At 42.7% G+C, this 19,340-nt stretch overlaps 1 protein-coding gene across 1 annotated transcript; it reads right to left on the bottom strand.

The window, feature by feature from the left end:
* Positions 1-437: 437 nt before the first annotated feature.
* Positions 438-17,348, bottom strand: C5AR1 (complement C5a receptor 1). Its single transcript, XM_030218490.1, has 2 exons — positions 17,261-17,348; positions 438-3,447 (listed from the first exon to the last, which is right to left on the bottom strand). Exon 2 carries the CDS (start codon positions 3,421-3,423, stop codon positions 2,323-2,325), a length of 1,101 nt encoding a protein of 366 aa, XP_030074350.1. The 5' UTR covers positions 3,424-3,447; positions 17,261-17,348; the 3' UTR covers positions 438-2,322.
* Positions 17,349-19,340: the final 1,992 nt, after the last annotated feature.

Genomic DNA, 19,340 nt, shown 5'->3' with positions numbered 1-19,340 from the left:
CATGGATGCAGCATGTTCAAGCGTACAGCGCTGCGTACATCTAGTAGCGCTTTAGAAATGATAAGTAGTAGTAGTAGTAGCAGCTCATAGGTTTGTTGGCAATGTTTTGAGTGTATGCAGAATGACGGTTCTGCGGGGAGGAGGAAACACAGACTAACCAAATTGGCTTCAACTTTTTGACGTCATGCCATCTCCTGTTCTCAATCAACCCTCCTTGCATGAAACATACATTAGCGAATGTTTTCTGCACCTTTAAATATAAGGGTTTCAATTTTTTAAACTTGGAACATTTACATTTAAACGTAGGAAACAGGCGCCAATGTGTGCTTTCATTTTTGGGTTTGCTCAGACTCGCACACATTTGTTTCTCACGATCAGAACTTAGGGGCTTGCATGGGCTTCCTTTTGCTTATAAATTAAATAAAAACTGGCAGATTTTGAAGAAAGAATCATGAGAAATCCTCTCTTCAAACAACGTAATGCCTGCTAGTTCTGAGCGTTGGGAGGGAATAGAAAATGACCTCATTAACATCCATTTGACTGCACTAGCATGCTATCTGTGCTAATCTTTGGTGCACTCGTTGTCTCCTGCGCTAGAGCCTCTGACCATTTTGCGCTCATTAATACGGGTGCTAGTTTGGCACTAATCACCTCTAGTGCCTGTTTTTGGTTCCAAGCATCGGCCTGATGGGCAGCTATTTAAAGGGGTGAGTGCATAATGCAAATCAACCCCACCCCGATCCTCCCATGGCAGATCCCCTAACCCTCCATTCAAGTCCCTACCCCAGCAGAAGCCTCCCCCTCTTCAGTTTAAAACCCCCTGGCATTTACTGGGATATCCCTGGTGTTTTGGGGGGAGGGGGAACACAGGAGTGATCCCCAGTTGCTCCTGCCCCCTAGACTACCAACATTAAAATGGCACCAGTCAACCCTTACCTATGGTCTTGCAGTACTACTGTCAGGGGATCAAGCTGCTAAATATGAAATGCACACTTGTTATTTGACAGATTGACTCTTAATGGTAGCATTTGAGACTACCAATAGGAGTCAACCGGTGCTGTTTTGATGCTAGCAGCTGAAGGGGCAGAAAAGATTGGAAATTGCTCTTGAGCTTCCCCCCATTAGTAGCTTGAACTGGAGGGCTTGAACCAGCAGGGACTTCTGTTAGAGGAAGATCAGGGGAAATTGGAGGTGGGGGTGAACTGTGACAGACCCTTTAGCTGCCTGGGAGCATCAGACATGCATTAACAGTCTGACGCTTCCTGAGAAGAAAAAAATAACAGAAATTGGTATTATTTTTCCAGGAATAGTGAGTCTTGTAAAGTTACATTGCAAGTTGTGTTATTCAATTTCCAATACAATTTTGTCATTCAATGCCTGTTTTTTGTTTCGCACAAGTCATGCACTATTCCCTTAAAACATATTAGTAACTACTCCTTTAAGTGGGTAAGTGGAAAATCCACTTAAAGATATCCAGATAACTTATCTAGATATCTTTATGCAGTGGCTACCTTGTTAAAAATTGCCCTCAATTTAAATTAAAATTACATCAGTGATGAAAGCAGGAAGCTTTCGGAACCATATACCAGACAGGTTATTTTCATTTCTTGTAATTACAGCTCATTAAGAAAGGGTATATTTACAATGGAACAGCATACAGTTCACTCTAGTCACAAGAAGTGTTGGGTAGACTCGCAGAGTGAAAGTAGCCGTGCACTCCCTCGTCCATCCCATGGACAAAGATAGAACTTCAGTTCCAGTGGTGACTTGAATGATGAGTTTACCTGTGCTGAAGACTCATTTTTCCTCAGCTAGGTTAGCCAGAAATAACAGAGTAAGCCAACTTGTTACCTGAGACTGGGTGACCTGATGATCATGGGAGCATGCATCTATAGCAAGTGAGAAACTGATTCACCAGACCAGTGGTTCTCAACCCAATCGTTGGGACACATCAAGCCAGTCTGGTTTTCAAAATATCCACAATGAGTATGCATGAGATAAATTTGCAAGCACTGTCTCCAATGTATACATCTTGTATCTATTCATAATGGGTATCCTGAAAACCTGATTGGCTGGGTGTGTCTCGATGACTGGATTGAAAACCAGATGTTTCAAGTATTGTTATGTCCTGATCTAAGGTGATGAGATATTATAAGTCAAAAGCAGATTGAAAGTCACAACAAACTTATTCTTCTCATTGCTTAGAAGAGCAATGTAGGAGAAGAGCTTTTGATTGCAAAGTGTCATGCAGGAAATGTTGAAAACAGTCCCACTGTAACATTTTTGAACACTCAGTGAGGATGCTTGGATCTTGAGTGCCTCTCAGACTTTTGTATCTGTGTGCCTTTCCTCCAGTGTTGATCTTGTCTTTCTGCTTTCACTGGTGAATTGGCTTGTGTCATCTGTCAGCACGTTCTTCAGGATGCTTTTGATGTTTTTCTTGAATTTTTGTTTGAAATCCTGTCCCATGAGGACATAAATAATGGGATTGATGCAGCTGTTGATGTAAGCCAGGCTGACCACTATGGGGTCTGCTCGATGGGTTGACAGGAAAAGGTTTGAAGTAGGAGGCTGGCTGGCTAGTATTATTGCAGTCACATGATAAGGGAACCAACACACAAAGAAACCAATGATGACTGTCAGAACAATCTTTAAGGTCTTGCTAGACTGTGAGAATCGGCTGCTCTTGACCTTGGAGATCAGTAGTCCATAGCAAATTGTGATCATGAAGAATGGCACAACGAAACCCAGCACAAAGCGGTAGGTGACAACAGAGATTTTCACTGTATTTTGGTGATTGCCTGCCTTGGCATAGTGCATGGTACACACCTCTTTGTGTGTTAATGGAGGACTGTAAATGCTTTGGAAAAAGAAAGAAGGGGTGGTCATCAGGAGAGCCAGGAGCCACAGGCTAATGCAAACAGCTGTAGCCTTGAGAACAGTCCTGTTGTTCTGACACCAAACAGGCTTCAAGACCAGAGCACAGCGATCAGCGCTAATGGTGGCCAGGAGGAGAACGCTCATGTACATATTGAGCAGGGCCAAGGGGGGGATCAACTTGCAGATTACAATGCCTAGTGGCCAGTGTTGGTCCAGAATCACCTGCATGGCCAGGAAGGGCAAGGTCAGGCAGCAAAGCAGGTCAGCGATGGAGAGATGCAGAAACCAGATGGTGTTCACTGTCCTCTTCATTTCAAAGCCTGTTATCCAAATGACCAGCAGGTTTCCAGGAACCCCAAGAAGAAAGACCAAAGCATAGAGAACGAGACTTGCCAATATCTGTGGAGGTAAGTTGATAGCATTGGACGAGGTAGATGTAATGTTGAAGAGAGTGGTCTCATTGTCAAAAGTATATGTACTATTATTATAATATTCATCATCTTCTAAATTATAGAAAGAATTATAATCTTCATCCATATTCATTTTCTGGCCAGTTTGTGAAGTTACCTAGAAGGAAGGAATTAAACACATCATCATCCCCAATATAAAACTGAAGTTCTGTGGACATCTTGTCAGCTTCAACAAGATAACAGAAAGTAGAGCTTTCAGTACTTGAGAAGCTAATAGACCAGGTGGTCAACATATCTGAAAGGAAGTACAAGAATTTAAGGCAATACGAGGTCCTTTTACCAAGCTGTGGGAAAAAGGGCCCTGCGCTAGTGGAAGGGCCCTTTTTACCGCAGACAAACATGGCCATGCAGTAAGAGAACTCTTACCACGTGGCCATGCAGTGGGGAGACCTTACCACCACCCACTGAGGTGGCAATAAGGGCTCTTGTTGTAACCCAGCGGTAACCGGGTAGTGTGAAGCGATGCCCAATTACCGTTGGTTACAGCCACACAAGCCATTTCCGTGGGTTTTCTTTGTCCCCCGAAAATGGCATGCGCTCGGGATGGAACTACCACATGGCAGCTGTGTTGGGCCAGCAGTAGTCCTGATTTAGCGTTCAGGCTACATTTTTACTGAAAAGGTGGTAGGCACCTGGGACAGACTTCCACCAGAGGGAGTAAGAACATAAAAAGTATCAGAATTCAAGCATGTGTGGGGTAATTTTATAAAGCATTTCCTGCATGTAAAACTGCGTGGATGAATATAAGAACATTTGTTGACTGGAACATGCATAATTTTACCTATACCATGAGTACTACTACTACTACTACTTAACATTTCTACAGCGCTACTAGGGTTACGCAGCGCTGTACAATTTAACAAAGAGAGACAGTCCCTGCTCAAAGAGCTTACAATCTAATAGACATTGCAGAGACGCAGACTAGGAGGAGCAGTGGCAGACCTGCAAAGTATGGGGATAATTTCATAAAATAAGTGCTAACATTTACATGCCTATCACATTTATGGCATTTATGCGTGTATGTGTACAGATAATGCACACATACACGCCCAAATTCCACCTAAGTGCTAGTCAGTAAATACCTGCTTAATTTACATAGCATATATGTGCATGGGGGCGTCAGTGGCTCATCTAAGAATAGCCATAAAGGTCCATAAAGCCAGTATCCTGCGTCTAACAGCGGCCAAACCAGGTCACAAGTGCCTGACAGAAACCCAATTAGTAGCATCATTCCATGCTACCAATCTCAGGGCAAGCAGTGGCTCCCCCCATACCCATTTCAATAACATACTATAGACATTTCCTCCAGGAACTTGTCCAAACCTTTTTTAAATCCAGATATGCTAACTGCTGTTACCACATCCTCTGCAGCGAGTTCCAGAAATTAACTATTCTTTGAGTGAAAAGTATTTCCTCCTATTTGTTTTTAAAGTATTTCTATGTAATTTCATTGAGTATTCCCTGGTCTTTGTACTTTTTGAAAGAGTGAAAAATCAATTCACTTTTACCCGTTCTACACCATTCAGGATTTTATAGACCTCAATCACAAACCCCCGTTATCCATCTCTTTTCCAAGCTGAAGAGCCCTAACCTTTTTAGCCTTTCCTCATATGGGAGGAGTTCCATCCTCTTTATCATTTTGGTCGCTCTTCTTTGAACCTTTTCAATTTTGCTATAACTTTTTTGAAATATGGGGACCAGAATTGAATGCAATACTCAAGGTGAGGTTGCATCACAGAGTGATACAGAGGAATTATAATATTCTTGGTGTTATTTTGCATTCCTTTCCTAATAATTCCTAGCATCCCGTTTGCTTTTTTGGCCACCGCTGCACACTGGGCAGAAGATTTCAGTGTATTGTCTACAGTGACACCTAGATCTTTTTCTTGAGTGCTGACTCCTATGGTGCACCTTTACTGCTATGGATTTACAGCCTGTCTCACTGACACAGACTACTCAATACTTACCGTGGATTCTTTTGGATTCGTATTAGGTAAATGAGACCTTTATTAGAGGTGCCAAAATCTACAATGATTAAGATATATACAATGATTAGCTATATAAACAATCATTACATCACTGGTCTCTACATCTAAGCAATGCTAGGAGTTCTTAGACCAGGAAAAGAAGCAATACATAAAGCATCACTGGTCAGGAATTTCAGGCCCTTATCTCATCAGCTGGGAGGCCCGTTGCAGCGAAAGCCTGAAGTCTCCTTATGACCAGGAACAAGTCTTCTGCATGGTACGTCTACCCACAGATGAACCCCCTCTCTGCTGCAACAAGCCCCCCTTTTAATTAGGCTTAGAACTTATGTCCAGAGCTAAGGAAAATTACATAATACTTCTCTGTTTAGGTAAACAAGCCATACTGTGGGAACGAGGTCACATGTTTTCCAAGTCCAGGTGGCCGGGATGAATTCCGAAAACAAACACCATCCTCCTCTTCACATACCAAATTAATTAGAGCTGTGTCTTATCTTCTGCATTCCAACTTATTTTCACACAATCAAAGTTAAACAATCATTTTTAAACAGAATTACTTCTAATCAACAATACAGACCCCGAGCGCACTGGTCGGTCAAGACAGAGTTGAAAAACAATCTTTAAAATTCACTTTTATTACAGCACTCTAGCATCAGGTAACTATGATATGGATTATTCTTCCCAATGTGCATCACTTTGCATTTGTCTACATTAAATTTCATCTGCCATTTGGATACCCAGTCTTCCAGTTTCCTAAGGTCCTCCTGCAATTTTTCATAATCCAGGTGTTGGAGTGTAAATTTTAAGGGGCTTCAACGTTAGCTTCAGAACGTTTAGTACAGGAACAGTGCTAGGCATACTTTTACGGTCTCTGCCCTGAGAAAGGCCGGGACAAATCAAACTTGGGTATACATATAAAGTATCACAGACCATGTAAAATGAGTTTATCTTGTTAGGCAGACTGGATGGACCGTTCAGGTCTTTATCTGCCATCATTTACTATGTTACTATCATGCTCATTTTTGAAAGAGATGGACGTCCATCTTTTGACATAAATCGGAACATGGACGTCCATCTCCCAGAGACGTCCAAATTGGTATAATCGAAACCTGAATTTGGACGTCTCCAACTGAAGTCTGTCGCAAGGACGTCCAAATTTCAAGCGGGCATGTCAGAGGCATGGTGAAGGCGGGACTTGGGCGTGCCTAAGATTTGGACATCTTTGAGCCATAATCGAAAAAAGCAGGGACATCCTAAAGTAAAACTTGGACATTTTCACCCGGATGTGTTATTTTTACGAATAAGGCACAAAAAGGTGCCCAAAATGACCAGATGACCACCGGAGGGAATCGGGGGTGACCTCTTGTTACCCCCCAGTGGTCACTAACCCCTTCCCACCCTCAAAAACATCTTTAAAAATATTTCATGCCAGTCTCTATGCAAGCCTCAGATATCATACTCAGGTCCATGACAACGCATGCAGGTCCCTGGAGCAGTTTTAGTGGGTACTGCAGTGCACTTCAGACAGCCAGACCCAGGCTCCTACCCCCCTACCTGTTACATTTGTGGAGGAAACAGCAAGCCCTCCAAAACCCACCACAAACCCACTGCACCCACATATAGGTGCCCCCTTCACCTGTAAGGGCTATGGTACTGGTGTACAGTTGGGGGTAGTGGGTTTTAGGGGGCTCAGCACACAAAGTGAGGGAGCTACGTACCTTGGAGCATTTTATGAAGTCCACTGCAGTGCCCCCTAGGGTGCCCGGTTGGTGTCCTGGCATGCCAGGGGGACCAGCGCACTACAAATGCTGGCTCCTCCCACGTCCAAATGGCTTGCATTTGGACGTTTTTGACATGGACATCTTTGGTTTTGAAAATCGCCGAAAGTCAAAGATGTCCATGTCTAAGTCTCCCCCTCCGAAGGGACACCATCTTGACGAGGTGGAGGGGCTTGTGTGTTTCAATGACTTTGAGAGCTATGCTGAAGGGTCTCTGAGGAGAAACCAGACAAAGAGTGTCCCAACTGGGAGAGTGGTAAGATGGTGAACTGAAGTTCATATGCCCAGCTGCCCTCTGAAGTTTCATCTTCTTTACGTAAATTTCCTCTCTGCAATAGTAGTTACCTTAACTGAGAGGAAGGGGACAACTGGCAGTCAGCCGCCGATGGCCAGCGTTTTATCCCCTGAGCAGCAAGTGCGGGACCGCTGCGCGACGAACTGCCCACAGATGAACGGGTTGGCGAGTCCTTTGATTAGCGCCGGCGAAGGAGCGTCGACGCTCTTGGACCTGGAAAAAACAACTCCATCGCTCCCGAATTATTCAACCACCATGTCCAAAGGAGTGAAGGAGTGAGTTAGAGGTATATGTTGAAACAGAGGATGTTTACAGCAGAACCCGAATCGGCAGAACCACTCCTAAACACCTATGAGAAATCAGCTTGGAGTTTTTGGCTCCTGTGGAGGTTACATTGAATACCATCTGGAAGGCGCTTCTGGACCTAACGGTGACAGTAAATAATTTTGTAACAGATATAATTTTATTAGAGCGTTACATGGACAATTTAACGGAACCCTTTGAGAGTGAAAAATTGATATAACAAATGATTCTACATGAGCAAGAAGTGGTTATGATAATAGACCAGAAATTTTGAATAATAAAATCAATATTATTATAGATGATTAATATCGAGATTATTGTTTTTCCCAGAGTTCCGGGTATGACTCCTAAAGTTTTCCTCAGAAATATTTCCTCAAATTATTACTTTAAAAGGAGTGAAGCCTGTGAAAACTGGGATTACTTTAATCAGTGAGATTTGAATTAGAGACTTAAGTATATGTATTGCTAAATAACGTCTGGTTTTTAAAAGAGTAAGAATGTAATCAGATGTATTATTTCTAACTAATATTGGACAATAAGTATGCTTTTCAATGAAAAGATTTGACTATACACCGTATTGGCCTTGAAGAAGCCAGAAAACAGAAAAGGGGTGGGGAAAATAGGCTCTATTCAAACAATGGGGGAGATGTATGGATTAGTTAAAACAATGATATTTATTATGAATAGGTGACTCAACACAGCCGTGTTTCGGCGCCGTAGCACCTTCCTCAGGAGTCTTCCGGAAGTGTTTCAGTCTTTAAGGTGGTTGGCAACACTGGGAAAAAACACTAAGGAATACACAATCCTTTCTTCCAAAGGAGTATTCAATGGTTAGATGGATAACACTCAGGAAGATAATAGCATAAAGGAATGCACAGTTCCTCCTTAAGAGCAAGCAAGTGGCGATGCAAAAATCTCGAGAATATTTGCACATCCAAAAAAGAAGCCAACCAGATGATCAATGTGGAATAATGAATTAGACGAGTAATATCTGGGGATAATCAGGTTAACACCATGATTTTTTTTTCTGTTTACTGTTTAATTGATCTCCTTATCTTGTTTCACTCTCCCTATTTAGTGGTCTAAGGAAGAGAATAGAATTACCTGACTGAAATAATCCTTACATATTACTTTCTCTGTATTTCCAGCAAGTTGATTTATCACTTGTAAAAATTTAAATGGTTATAAATAAAAAATTTTAAAAAAAAGATGTCCATGTCTAGGGACGTCCAAATCTAAGGACGTCCATGGTATTTTCGAAATGAAAGATAGATGTCCATCTTTTTTCAAAAATACGCTTTTCCCTGCCTCCAGATTTGGACATTTTACAAGGATATCCAAATCCAAACACAGACGTTTCTTTTGAAAATGCCCTTCTATGTTACTATCAGGCTCATTTTCGAAAGAGAAGGATGCCCATTTTCGACACAAATCGGAAGATGGGCGTCCTTCTCACAGGGTCGTCCAAATCGGTATAATCGAAAGCCGATTTTGGACGTCCCCAACTGCTTTCCGTCGCAGGGATGGCCAAAGTTCAAGGGCGTGTATCGGGGGCGTATTGGAGGCGTAGTGAAGGTGGGACTTGGGCTTGCCTAACACATGGATGTCCTCGACCCATAATGGAAAAAAAGGGCATTCCTGACGAGCATTTGGACGACTTTACCTGGTCCTGTTTTTCTTACGACCAAGGCACATAAAGGTGCCCTAAATGACCAGATGACCACCGGAGAGAATCGGGGATGACCTCCCCTTACTCCCCCAGTGGTCACTAACCGCCTCCCATCCTAAAAAAACAGCTTTCAAAATATTTTTTGCCCGCCTCAGATGTCATAGGTCCATTACAGCAGTATGCAGGTCCCTGGAGCAGTTTTAGTGGGTGCAGTGCACTTCAGACAGGTGGACCCAGGCCCAACCCCCCCCCCCTCCCGGCTGTTACGTTTGTGGAGGGGAAACAGCGAGCCCTCCAAAACCCACCACAAACCCACTGTACCCACATCTAAGTTCCCCCTTCACCTGTAAGGGCTTATGGTAGTGGTGTACAGTTGGGGGTAGTGGGTTTGGGCGGGGGGTTGGGGGCTCAGCACACAAGGTAGGGGAGCTATGTTCCTGGGAGGAATTTATGAAGTCTACTGCAGTGCCCCCTAGGGTGCCCGGTTGGTGTTCTGGCATGTCAGGGAGACCAGTGCACTACAAATGCTGGCTCCTCCCATGACCAAAGGGCTCGCATTTGGTCGTTTCTGAGATGGGCGTCCTTGGCTTCCATTATCGCCGAAAATCAGAAACAACCAAGTCTAGGGACGACCAAAATTTCAAGATTTGGGCGTCCCTGACTGTATTATCGAAACGAAAGATGGACGTCCATCTTGTTTCGATAATACAGGTTTCCCCGCCCCTCCATCGGGACGTTTTGTGAGGACGTCCTCAACAAAACTTGGGCGTCCCTTTTGATTATGCCCCTCTCTGTTTGACAACTTTGAATAGTTTTGTGTTGTCTGCAAATTTAATCACCTCACTTGTCGTTCTGTTTTCCAGAGCATTTATAAATATGTTAAATAGCACCGGTCCCAGTACAGATACTTGGGGCACTCCACTATTCACTCTCCTCAATTGAGAAAAATTGCCATGTAATCCTACTCTCTGTTTTCTGTCCTAATCCACAGAAGGACATTGCCTCCTATCCCATGACTTTTTAATTTTTTCTGGAGTCTCTCATGAGGAACTTTTGTCAAAAGCTTTCTGAAAATTTAGATACACTACATCAACTGGCTCGCCTTTATCCATATGTTTATTTATTCCTTCAAAGAAATGAAGCAAATTGGTGAAAGACTTCCCTTGGCTTAACCCATGCTGACTCTGCCCCATTAAAACATGTTTGTCTATGTATTCCATAATTTTATACTTTATAATAGTTTCTACTGTTTTCCCCGGCACTGAAGTCAGGCTTAGTGGTCTGTAATTTCCCGGATCACCCCAGAACCCTTTTAAAAAATTGACATTACATTGTCCATCCTCCAATCTTCAGGTACTATGGATGATTTTAAAGACAGGTTATAGATCACTAACAACAGATCAGCAATTGAATGGAGTGGAGGAGTAGCCTAGTGGTTAGTGCAGTGGAAGTTGATCCTGCGGAATTGAGTTTGATTCCCACTGCAGCTCCTTGTGACTCTGTGCAAGTCATGTAACCCTCTATTGCCCCTGCTACAAAATAAGTACCTGAATATATGTAAACCACTTTGAATGTAGTTGCAAAAACCTCAGAAAGGCAGTATATCAAGTCTCATTTCCCTTTCCTGTTCTTTCATTACCCTGGGTTGCATGCCATCCAATGCAGGCGATTTATCACTCTTTAACTTGTCAATTTGGCTCAGTACATCTTCCAGGTTCACTGAGATTTCTTTCTGTTCCTCCATGTCATTACCCTTGAAAACCATTTCCAGCACAGGTAGATCTCTTATGTCTCCTTCCATAAAGACCTAAGCAAAGAATTCATTCAATCTCTCCATTATGGCCTTCTCCTCCCTGAGAGCCCCTTTTCTTCCTTCATGATCTAACAGTCCCACAGATTCCTTTACAGACTTTCTGCTTCTGATGTACCTGAAAAAGGTGTTACTATGAGTTTTTGTCTCCATGGCAAGTTCTGTCACTTAACCCTCCATTGCCCCTGGTACAAAATAAGTACCTGAATATATGTAAACCACTTTGAATGTAGTTGCAAAAACCTCAGAAAGGCGGTATATCAAGTCCCATTTCCCTTTCTTCATATTCTCTTTTAGCATTCTTTATCAGTGTTTTTTATTTAGCTTGACAATGCTTATGTTGCTTCTTATTTTCTTCATTCGGATCCTTTTTCCACCTTTGAAGGCTGCTGTTTTGGCTCTAATAGCCTCTTTCACTTCACCTTTTAACCACTGGCTGATGTTTGCTCTTCTTTCCATCTTTGTTAATACGTGGAATACATCTGGTCTGGGCTTCCTCGATGGCATTTTTAAACAACGCCCATGCCTGATTTATAGTCCTAACCTTTGTGGCAGACTCTTTCAGATATTCAAGGTATGTGTTTTGCGTATGTACCTCCTGTCAGAACCCTCCCCCCTGTGCCTTAAAATCACCTCCACTCCAGTCTTCAACTGGGCAGCAGCACTCATAGGCTGCCTGCAACCTGTACTGGGACTTGCTCTCTGAACCATCCCACCCCTTCTGACACAGCTTCCTGTTTTATGAAAGGTGGGGCAGTTCAGAGAGAAAGTCCTGGTGCAGGCCGCAGGCAGCCTATGAGTGCTGCTGCCTGGGTGAAGACTGGAGCGGAGGCAGGGGTGTAGCCAGACACCCAATTTTGGGTGGGCCTGGGCCCAAGATGGGTGGGCAGAAGAACTCCACCCTGTCCCACAAGTGATTTGGTCTCTCCCTCTCTCGCCTGCATGCCATATGGTCTCTCAAACATCCCCTTCCCCCCATACCTTTTAAATAGCAGATTTTCACTGGCAGCAAGGAGCAAATAATACACACTGCTCATGTTGGTTCCACAGCCTTCCCTCTGATGCAACTTCCTGTTTCCGCATAGGTGGGAATACATCAGAGGGAAGGCTGGTATGCAGGAAGGCCAGGAATTTTCAGCTGGTGGGGCTTGGGAATCCCTGCCAGACACTTCATAGATGTGCTGCTACTGGGTGGGCCTGAGCCCAAAGTAGGTGGGCCTGGGCCCACCCAGGCCCACCCTTGGCTACGCCACTGAGCGGAGGTGATTTTAAGGCAACTTCTAGTTTATTGCCTCTGCTTGTCTAGACTGATTAAGAATCCTGGTGGTCTGTGTGTTGGGTTTGTGAGTGCTTTCTGGGAACTGTGGGAGCACTGGCAGTGTGGCCCCAGTAACCTAGAAATCACTGGAGATAATTTGGGAGTGGAAGACTTGCCCAGAGGTGGTTGGGACCAGTTGGTGGGAGGAGGGTGCTAGTGTAGAGCACAAGGGTCAGGTGCAGGTGGACCTGAGCTGTGCTGGGGATAGACCCTCTAAGTGGCTGCAGTGGTAGCATGATGGGATTGTCAGGCTCAGTGCGTGGGTGAGGGTCACCATCCACTGAGTGGTTCGAAGTTTTTTACCTATAACCTCCAGACACAGAGCACAGTGAATGCGCGCAGCAGTAACAAGGTCCCATTCCTGTTCAGTTTTTTCTTTGTAGTGTTAAGAGATTAGCAGTGTGCTGATGGCAACTGGCAGCAGCCAGCAGACACTGGAGATGCCTGACCTAACAAAAGAGCAACCAGATAACCTCAGTGGGGAGCTGCCTGACCAGCCCGCACAGAGTTCTCGGGGGAAGAGCAGACAACTTGTAGGCAGAGGATCAAATTGTGGGGTCTCTACCCCAAGGAGGTTGCTCTGCCCTACCCATGGCTGCCGACCCTACCCCTTTGAAGTCACTTCCAGGTCCAGAGCAGAGCCAGCAGCCACTGGTAATTACGCCCCGCTATCTAAATATTTTTATTTTATTTAAATTCTGACTTAGCTTTTAAAGAAACATTTTATTGTTGCTGCTGCTAGTATGGAGCAGGAGCTGCATGGGGGGGGGGGGGGGGGGGGGGGATCAAAAATGTGAAAAGGAGAGGACCAACAGCACTGGATAGGAGACATGGGAGGGCATCCTGAATGGAGGAGACAGAGAGAGGGGTGAACGCTGATGGCAGGGAGAGAAGGGGCAGATGCTGGATGGAAAGGGGCACATGCTGGATGGAAAGGGGCAGATGCTGGATAGAAAGGGGCAGAGAGAGGGGGCAGACACTGGATGGAACGGAAAGGGCAGACACGTGGCTGGATGGAAAGGGGCAGAGAGAGGGGGCAGACACTAGATGGAAAGGGACAGATGCTGGATGGAAAGGACAGAGTGAAAAGCAGATGAGGAAAGCAGAAACCTGAGACAACAAAGGTAGATAAACATTTATTTTTCTTTTTTTGCTTTAGGATAAAGTAGTATTGTAGTTGTGTTAATAAACATTTATAAATAGAAAATGGAAAAAAGGTAATCTTTTTATTAGACTAATTTTAATACATTATAACTAACTTTTGGAGACCAAAACCCCCTTCCTCATGTTAGGACAGGATACTTTAACAGCAGTATACTGTACTGACCTGAGGTTTTGGTCTCTGAAAGCTAAATGTATTAGTCCAATAAAATGGTATTATCTTATTTCTCACATTTGTTTTATTTCTATATTCTATTTGTTAATTTGTAAAGTGGTGATTGGTATTTGTTAGTTTTTTCAAATTTACATCTGCTATCTTTATATTTTGCACAGTACTAAGGGACATGCATACATCATCAATATCACTGTTTCTGCTTCTGCGATGTTGCATTGTATGCAGTCTGGCTTCTAGGGGCTTCAGTTTAAATGTTCTCTGCATATTTCTATTTTTAGTTTATGCTTATTCTACACTGAGTTAGAGTGTGTCTATGAAAAAGAAATGGTTTTCCGTTGGCATAGACTACGCAGGATCAACAATATGTACCGCAGCTAAGAAAGCAAATAGAATGTTAGGTATTATTAGGAAAGGAATGGAAAACAAAAATGAGGTTGTTATAATGCTTTTGTATCGCTCCATGGTGCGACTGCACCTCGAATATTGTGTTCAATTCTGGTTGCCGCATCTCAAAAAAGATATAGTGGAATTAGAAAAGGTGCAGAGAAGGGCGACGAATATGATAAAGGGGATGGGACGATTTCCCTATGAGGAAAGGTAGTGGAGGAGTAGCCTAGTGGTTAGTACAGTGGACTTTGATGCTGGGGAACTGAGTTCAATTCCCACTGCAGCTCCTTGTGACTCAGGGCAAGTCACTTAACCTAATCATTTCTATAGCGTTACCAGTTGTATGCAGCACTTCACAATGACAAAATAAGTAATCATTTCATGATTATCATTAAAAATAATTTTTTCATGGGGAGGGGTGTTAAAAATTGATCGGCCCCGGGTGTCAAAATAGTAACATAGTAAATGACGGCAAATAAAAACCTGAACGGTCCATCCAGTCTGCCCAACAAGATAAACTCATTTTGCATGGTATGTGATACTTTATACCCGAGTTTGATTTGTCCCTGCAAGTTCTGAAGCTAACGTCGAAGCCCCTTAAAATTTACACTCCAGCACATCCATATCTATTCAGCCAGGATCAGGGCACAGACCGTAGAATTTCGCCCAGCACTGGTTTTACTCTCCAATTACTGGCGTTGCCACCCAATCTCCGCTAAGATTCCTATATCCAATCCTTCTAAACAGGATTCCTTAACATAGTAACATAGTAAATGACGGCAGATAAAGACCCGTACGGTCCATCCAGTCTGCCCAACAAGATAAACTCATTTACATGGTATGTGATACTTTATATGTATGCTCGAGTTTGATTTGTCCCTGCCTCTCTCAGGGCACAGACTGTAAAAGTCTATCCAGCACTGTTCTTGTACTAAGTTCTGGAGCTACGTAGAAGCCCCTTAAAATTTACACTCCAGCCATCCCTATCTATTCAGCCACAATCAGGGCATAGACCGTAGAAGTCTGCCCAGATCCTATTTTGTTTCCCAGTTACCGGCGTCACCACCCAATCTTGGCTAAGATTCTACGAAACAATTCCTTCTAAACAGGATTCCTTTGTGTTTATTCCACGCTTGTTTGAATTCCATTACTGTTTTCATCTCCACCACCTCCCATGGGAGGGCATTCCACATATCCATCACCCTCTCCGTGAAAAAATACTTCCTGACATTAGTCCTGAGTCTGCCCCCGTTCAACCTTAATTCATATCCTCTAGTTCTACCGCCTTCCCGTCTCTAAAAATGGTTCATTTGCGATTAATACCTTTCAAATATTTGAACGTCTGTATCACGTCACCCTTCTTCTCCTTTCCTCCAAGGTATACATGTTCAGGTCAGCAAGTCTCTCCTCATACAGTTTGCAACGCAAATCCCATACCATTTTTGTAGCTTTTCTTTGCACCACTTCCAGTCTTTTTACATCTTTAGCAAGATACAGCCTCTGAAACTGAACACAATACTCCAAGTGGGGCCTCACCAATGACTTGTAGAGCGGCATCAACACCTCTTTTCTTCTGCTGCCCCTCTCTAAGCAGCCTAGCATCCTTCTGGCCACGGCCGTCACCTTGTCACATTGTTTCTTCAACTTTAGATCCTCAGACACCAACACCCCAAGGTCTCTCTCCTGAGTTGAACTTACTAATCTGTCCCCTCCTATTTGGTATCTCTTTCGGGTTTCTGCACCCCAAGTGCATCACTCTACACTTCTTGGCATTAAATTTTTAACTGCCAGACCCTCAACTATTCTTCTAAGGTTCGAAGATCCCTTCTACAGAATGGAAATCGCTCCTTAAGAAGCTTGTAGCGAAATGGAAATTTTCTTAGAGCGTGCCCAGACGTAGTGGTCATCAAAAGCCCAGATAAGTACCGTTGACACTATAGTTGAAACCTTATATAGTCCATCGGTAAAAGTATAGTAAAAACTATCATTATATACTTGGAGGTTTTTTTTAAGACTTATGAGGAGCTCAAGCGCTATCCACAAGGGAGTATTTCCTTGTAAATAGTGGATATAAGCATTCAATGGTTCATTGTTCAAAGGAGCAAAGACCGTTGAGCATCTGAAGTCTTGGGGAAATACTGAAAACCTGACTGGATTGCAGCCCTTAAGGACTGAGGCTTGGCAACTCTGCTTCAGAAAAAGGGATGTAAAAAGCCCCTAGCTGTTATCTGCTGATATCTATCTAAACTACTAAAAAAACTTTTAAAATATTTTTATACCGCTATAACCTTGCCAGTTCTATGCGGTTAACAGATAAAAGAGGCCAGACATACCTGGGAAGTTACAATCAAATCAAAGAACTCTAAAAACAATTGTCTATTCTTTTATACAGAAAATATTTCCTTTGAACTGGATTTCATAATGATATACCAAAATAGTTGAAGAGTCTCTGTTTCAGAAGCAAAGATCAAATTTTGGAAGTTTTTGCCTACCTCTGCTTTTACTTTATATTGTCTATTTCACATTTTATTTATTTATTGTTTGTTTAAAAATATTTCTAGCCTGCATATCTAAAAATCTATGTGGATTACAGCATATAATTAAAATACATAAAATAATATAAACATATAAAATATTTAAAACAAACAATACTTCACTTGCCCCACCAATGTATCATACATGGAAATTAACATACTTATATATCATTGTTCTTCCCAACCCCATACTCTCAGTATTCTCCCATCATTGACTTCACAAGAATCCAAAAGCCTGTCGAAATAAATATGCCTTTAGTTTCATCCTGAACACAAGAAAACACAAGGAAAGGAAAACAAAAAACAGCCTCAGCAGGACACTGAATGGAGATCCCAATATGAACCCATGAGAAAAGTAAAGCATGCCTATGAATTGTGTCTAAAGTATATAATTATGGGGTTTTTAATTCAGCCCTATGGCTTATGTTTGTGCCCTAAACACTTTTCAGCTTAACCTAGAATTTGTTTTTCTTTTTAACTAGAGAAATTCCTCACCTTTGTTCTGATGCCTAGTCTTGCTCAAGAATTCGTCTCAGAACACAGTTAGATGGCTGGATTTTCAGAATATCCACAGTTAATATGGAGCAGTATACAAATCACTCTCAGGTTTGCTATTCAGAAGAGGTGTAGAACCCAGGATTAAGCAAGGGCAGGACCTGGATGATTTGACTTGTGGTCTCTAGTTGTTTAACAGGAAGAGGGTTGGGCCTGGAGGTGGAGGACTCATTGCTTCTTGCAATAGCTTCATGCAAGATTGCTTAGAGAGGAGGGACAGCTTCATGGGATGGTACAAGAGACACAGGATTAAAGAAGTGAAAATGGGAGCATCTGGTTTAAATTTCAGCTTTTGTGTGGCTAAATGTGGAAAAAAAAGAACATCTCAAAATATTTAGTGTCTCTGATTCTGCCAATGTAATTTAATGTTGCAGGTTCTGTCAGGATGGGGTTGTCACAAATGATAGACTGAACTAAAGTTTCCCTACTGGAACTGGTCAACTTGGCAGATGTGATACAAGAATTTGTAGAACCAAAGCTAGAACATATGTTTTTGAGCATCCTCGACTGAATTTCAGAACTTTGTAAAGTGCTTCTGAAGCTCCTAGGATCTCAAGACTGGATGATGATTTCTTTTTTATCTAGGATGGAACAGTTTGTCTAATGTGCTGTAAACCTGTTCCCCAGGCATCTTTGCCGTGATGCGCAGAACTCCTGCAGTAAGCCAACAGTGCTGAAAATATACCGCCAGAACAGTGCAGAAAATTAGCTTGCCAATGCTCAAAGAAAATGATATGCAAATAAATAAAAATAATAAAAATAATAAATTATATATGTGTTGTTAAAGCAAAAGCAAGGAAGGGGAATGTGCTTGGCGCATGTGCAGAAGAGTTAGGGGGTCTTTTACTTAGGTGGCGCTGGCGTTTTTAGCATGCGTTAAAAATAGGCACGCGCTAAACGCTAAAGACACCCATAGGAATGCATTGGTGTCTTTAGCGTTTACCACACGCCTATTTTTGATGTGCGCTAAAAACACCAGGGCGCCTTAGTAAAAGTCATCCTACGAGTGGTAACTGCGGCTCCTGTGCACATGAACCTAGCAAACCCGAACATGAAGCACACATTGGCGTCTGTTTTCTGCTCCTTAAATATAAGCTTTTCAATTTTTATTTTAACTTGGGAGGCTTATATTTAAAAGCAGGAAACAGGCGCCAATGCTTTCTCTTTCGGGTTTGCTCAGACTTGCACACATTTGTTTCTCACTACTGGTGCTTAGGGGCTTGCACGGGCTTCCTTCTGCGTCCAAACTGTATAAAAACTGTCAGATTTTAGAGAAAGAATCATGAGAAATCCTCTCTTCAAACCCCCTAAAGCCTGCTCAGAGCTGGTGTTATTTTTTCAGCTGTAATGCGGCTTTGTTTTATGCGTTGTTCTCTGAGCATTGGGAAGGAATAGGAAATGAGCTCATTAACATGTGTTTGACTAGATTAGCATGCTATTTGTACTAATCTTTGGCATGCTCATGGTTTCCCACGCTAGAGCGTCTGAGCATCCTGCGCTCACTAATGCAGACACTAGTTTGACACTAATTTATTTATTTATTATTTATTATTACATTTGTACCCCGCGCTTTCCCACTCAAAGCAGGTTCAATGCGACTTACATAGTAATATGGATTATATTATATTAATTACCTGCCATGTGAGCTCGTTTAACAATGCTCCCTGAAAGGAGCTTGGCTTGTGGCAAATGCCACAGAAGTTCATCTTACAGCTACCAGGCCTCACGTCTGTAAAGGGACTTAAGCACCACAAGCTTAATTATAACACTTCACTTCTCTTCCCTCACTCTGAATATCTTCTTTCTATTACGGTCTGCTTAACTCTTTTTTGTCATCCTTGATCTATTTGTAACACCAATTGTATCTTTTACCCTGTAATGGCGATGCCATAACAGATCTTTGTAAGCCACATTGAGCCTGCAAATAGGTGGGAAAATGTGGGATACAAGTGCAATAAATAAATAAGTAAAATCTTGAAGCGGATGCAGTAACCCCTTGGTAATCAGTGAAGGGTTTTTA

Source organism: Microcaecilia unicolor, chromosome 11, assembly GCF_901765095.1.
Source record: "Microcaecilia unicolor chromosome 11, aMicUni1.1, whole genome shotgun sequence".
Classification (NCBI taxonomy): Eukaryota; Metazoa; Chordata; class Amphibia; order Gymnophiona; family Siphonopidae; genus Microcaecilia; species Microcaecilia unicolor.
This window is presented reverse-complemented; position numbering and strand designations above follow the sequence as displayed.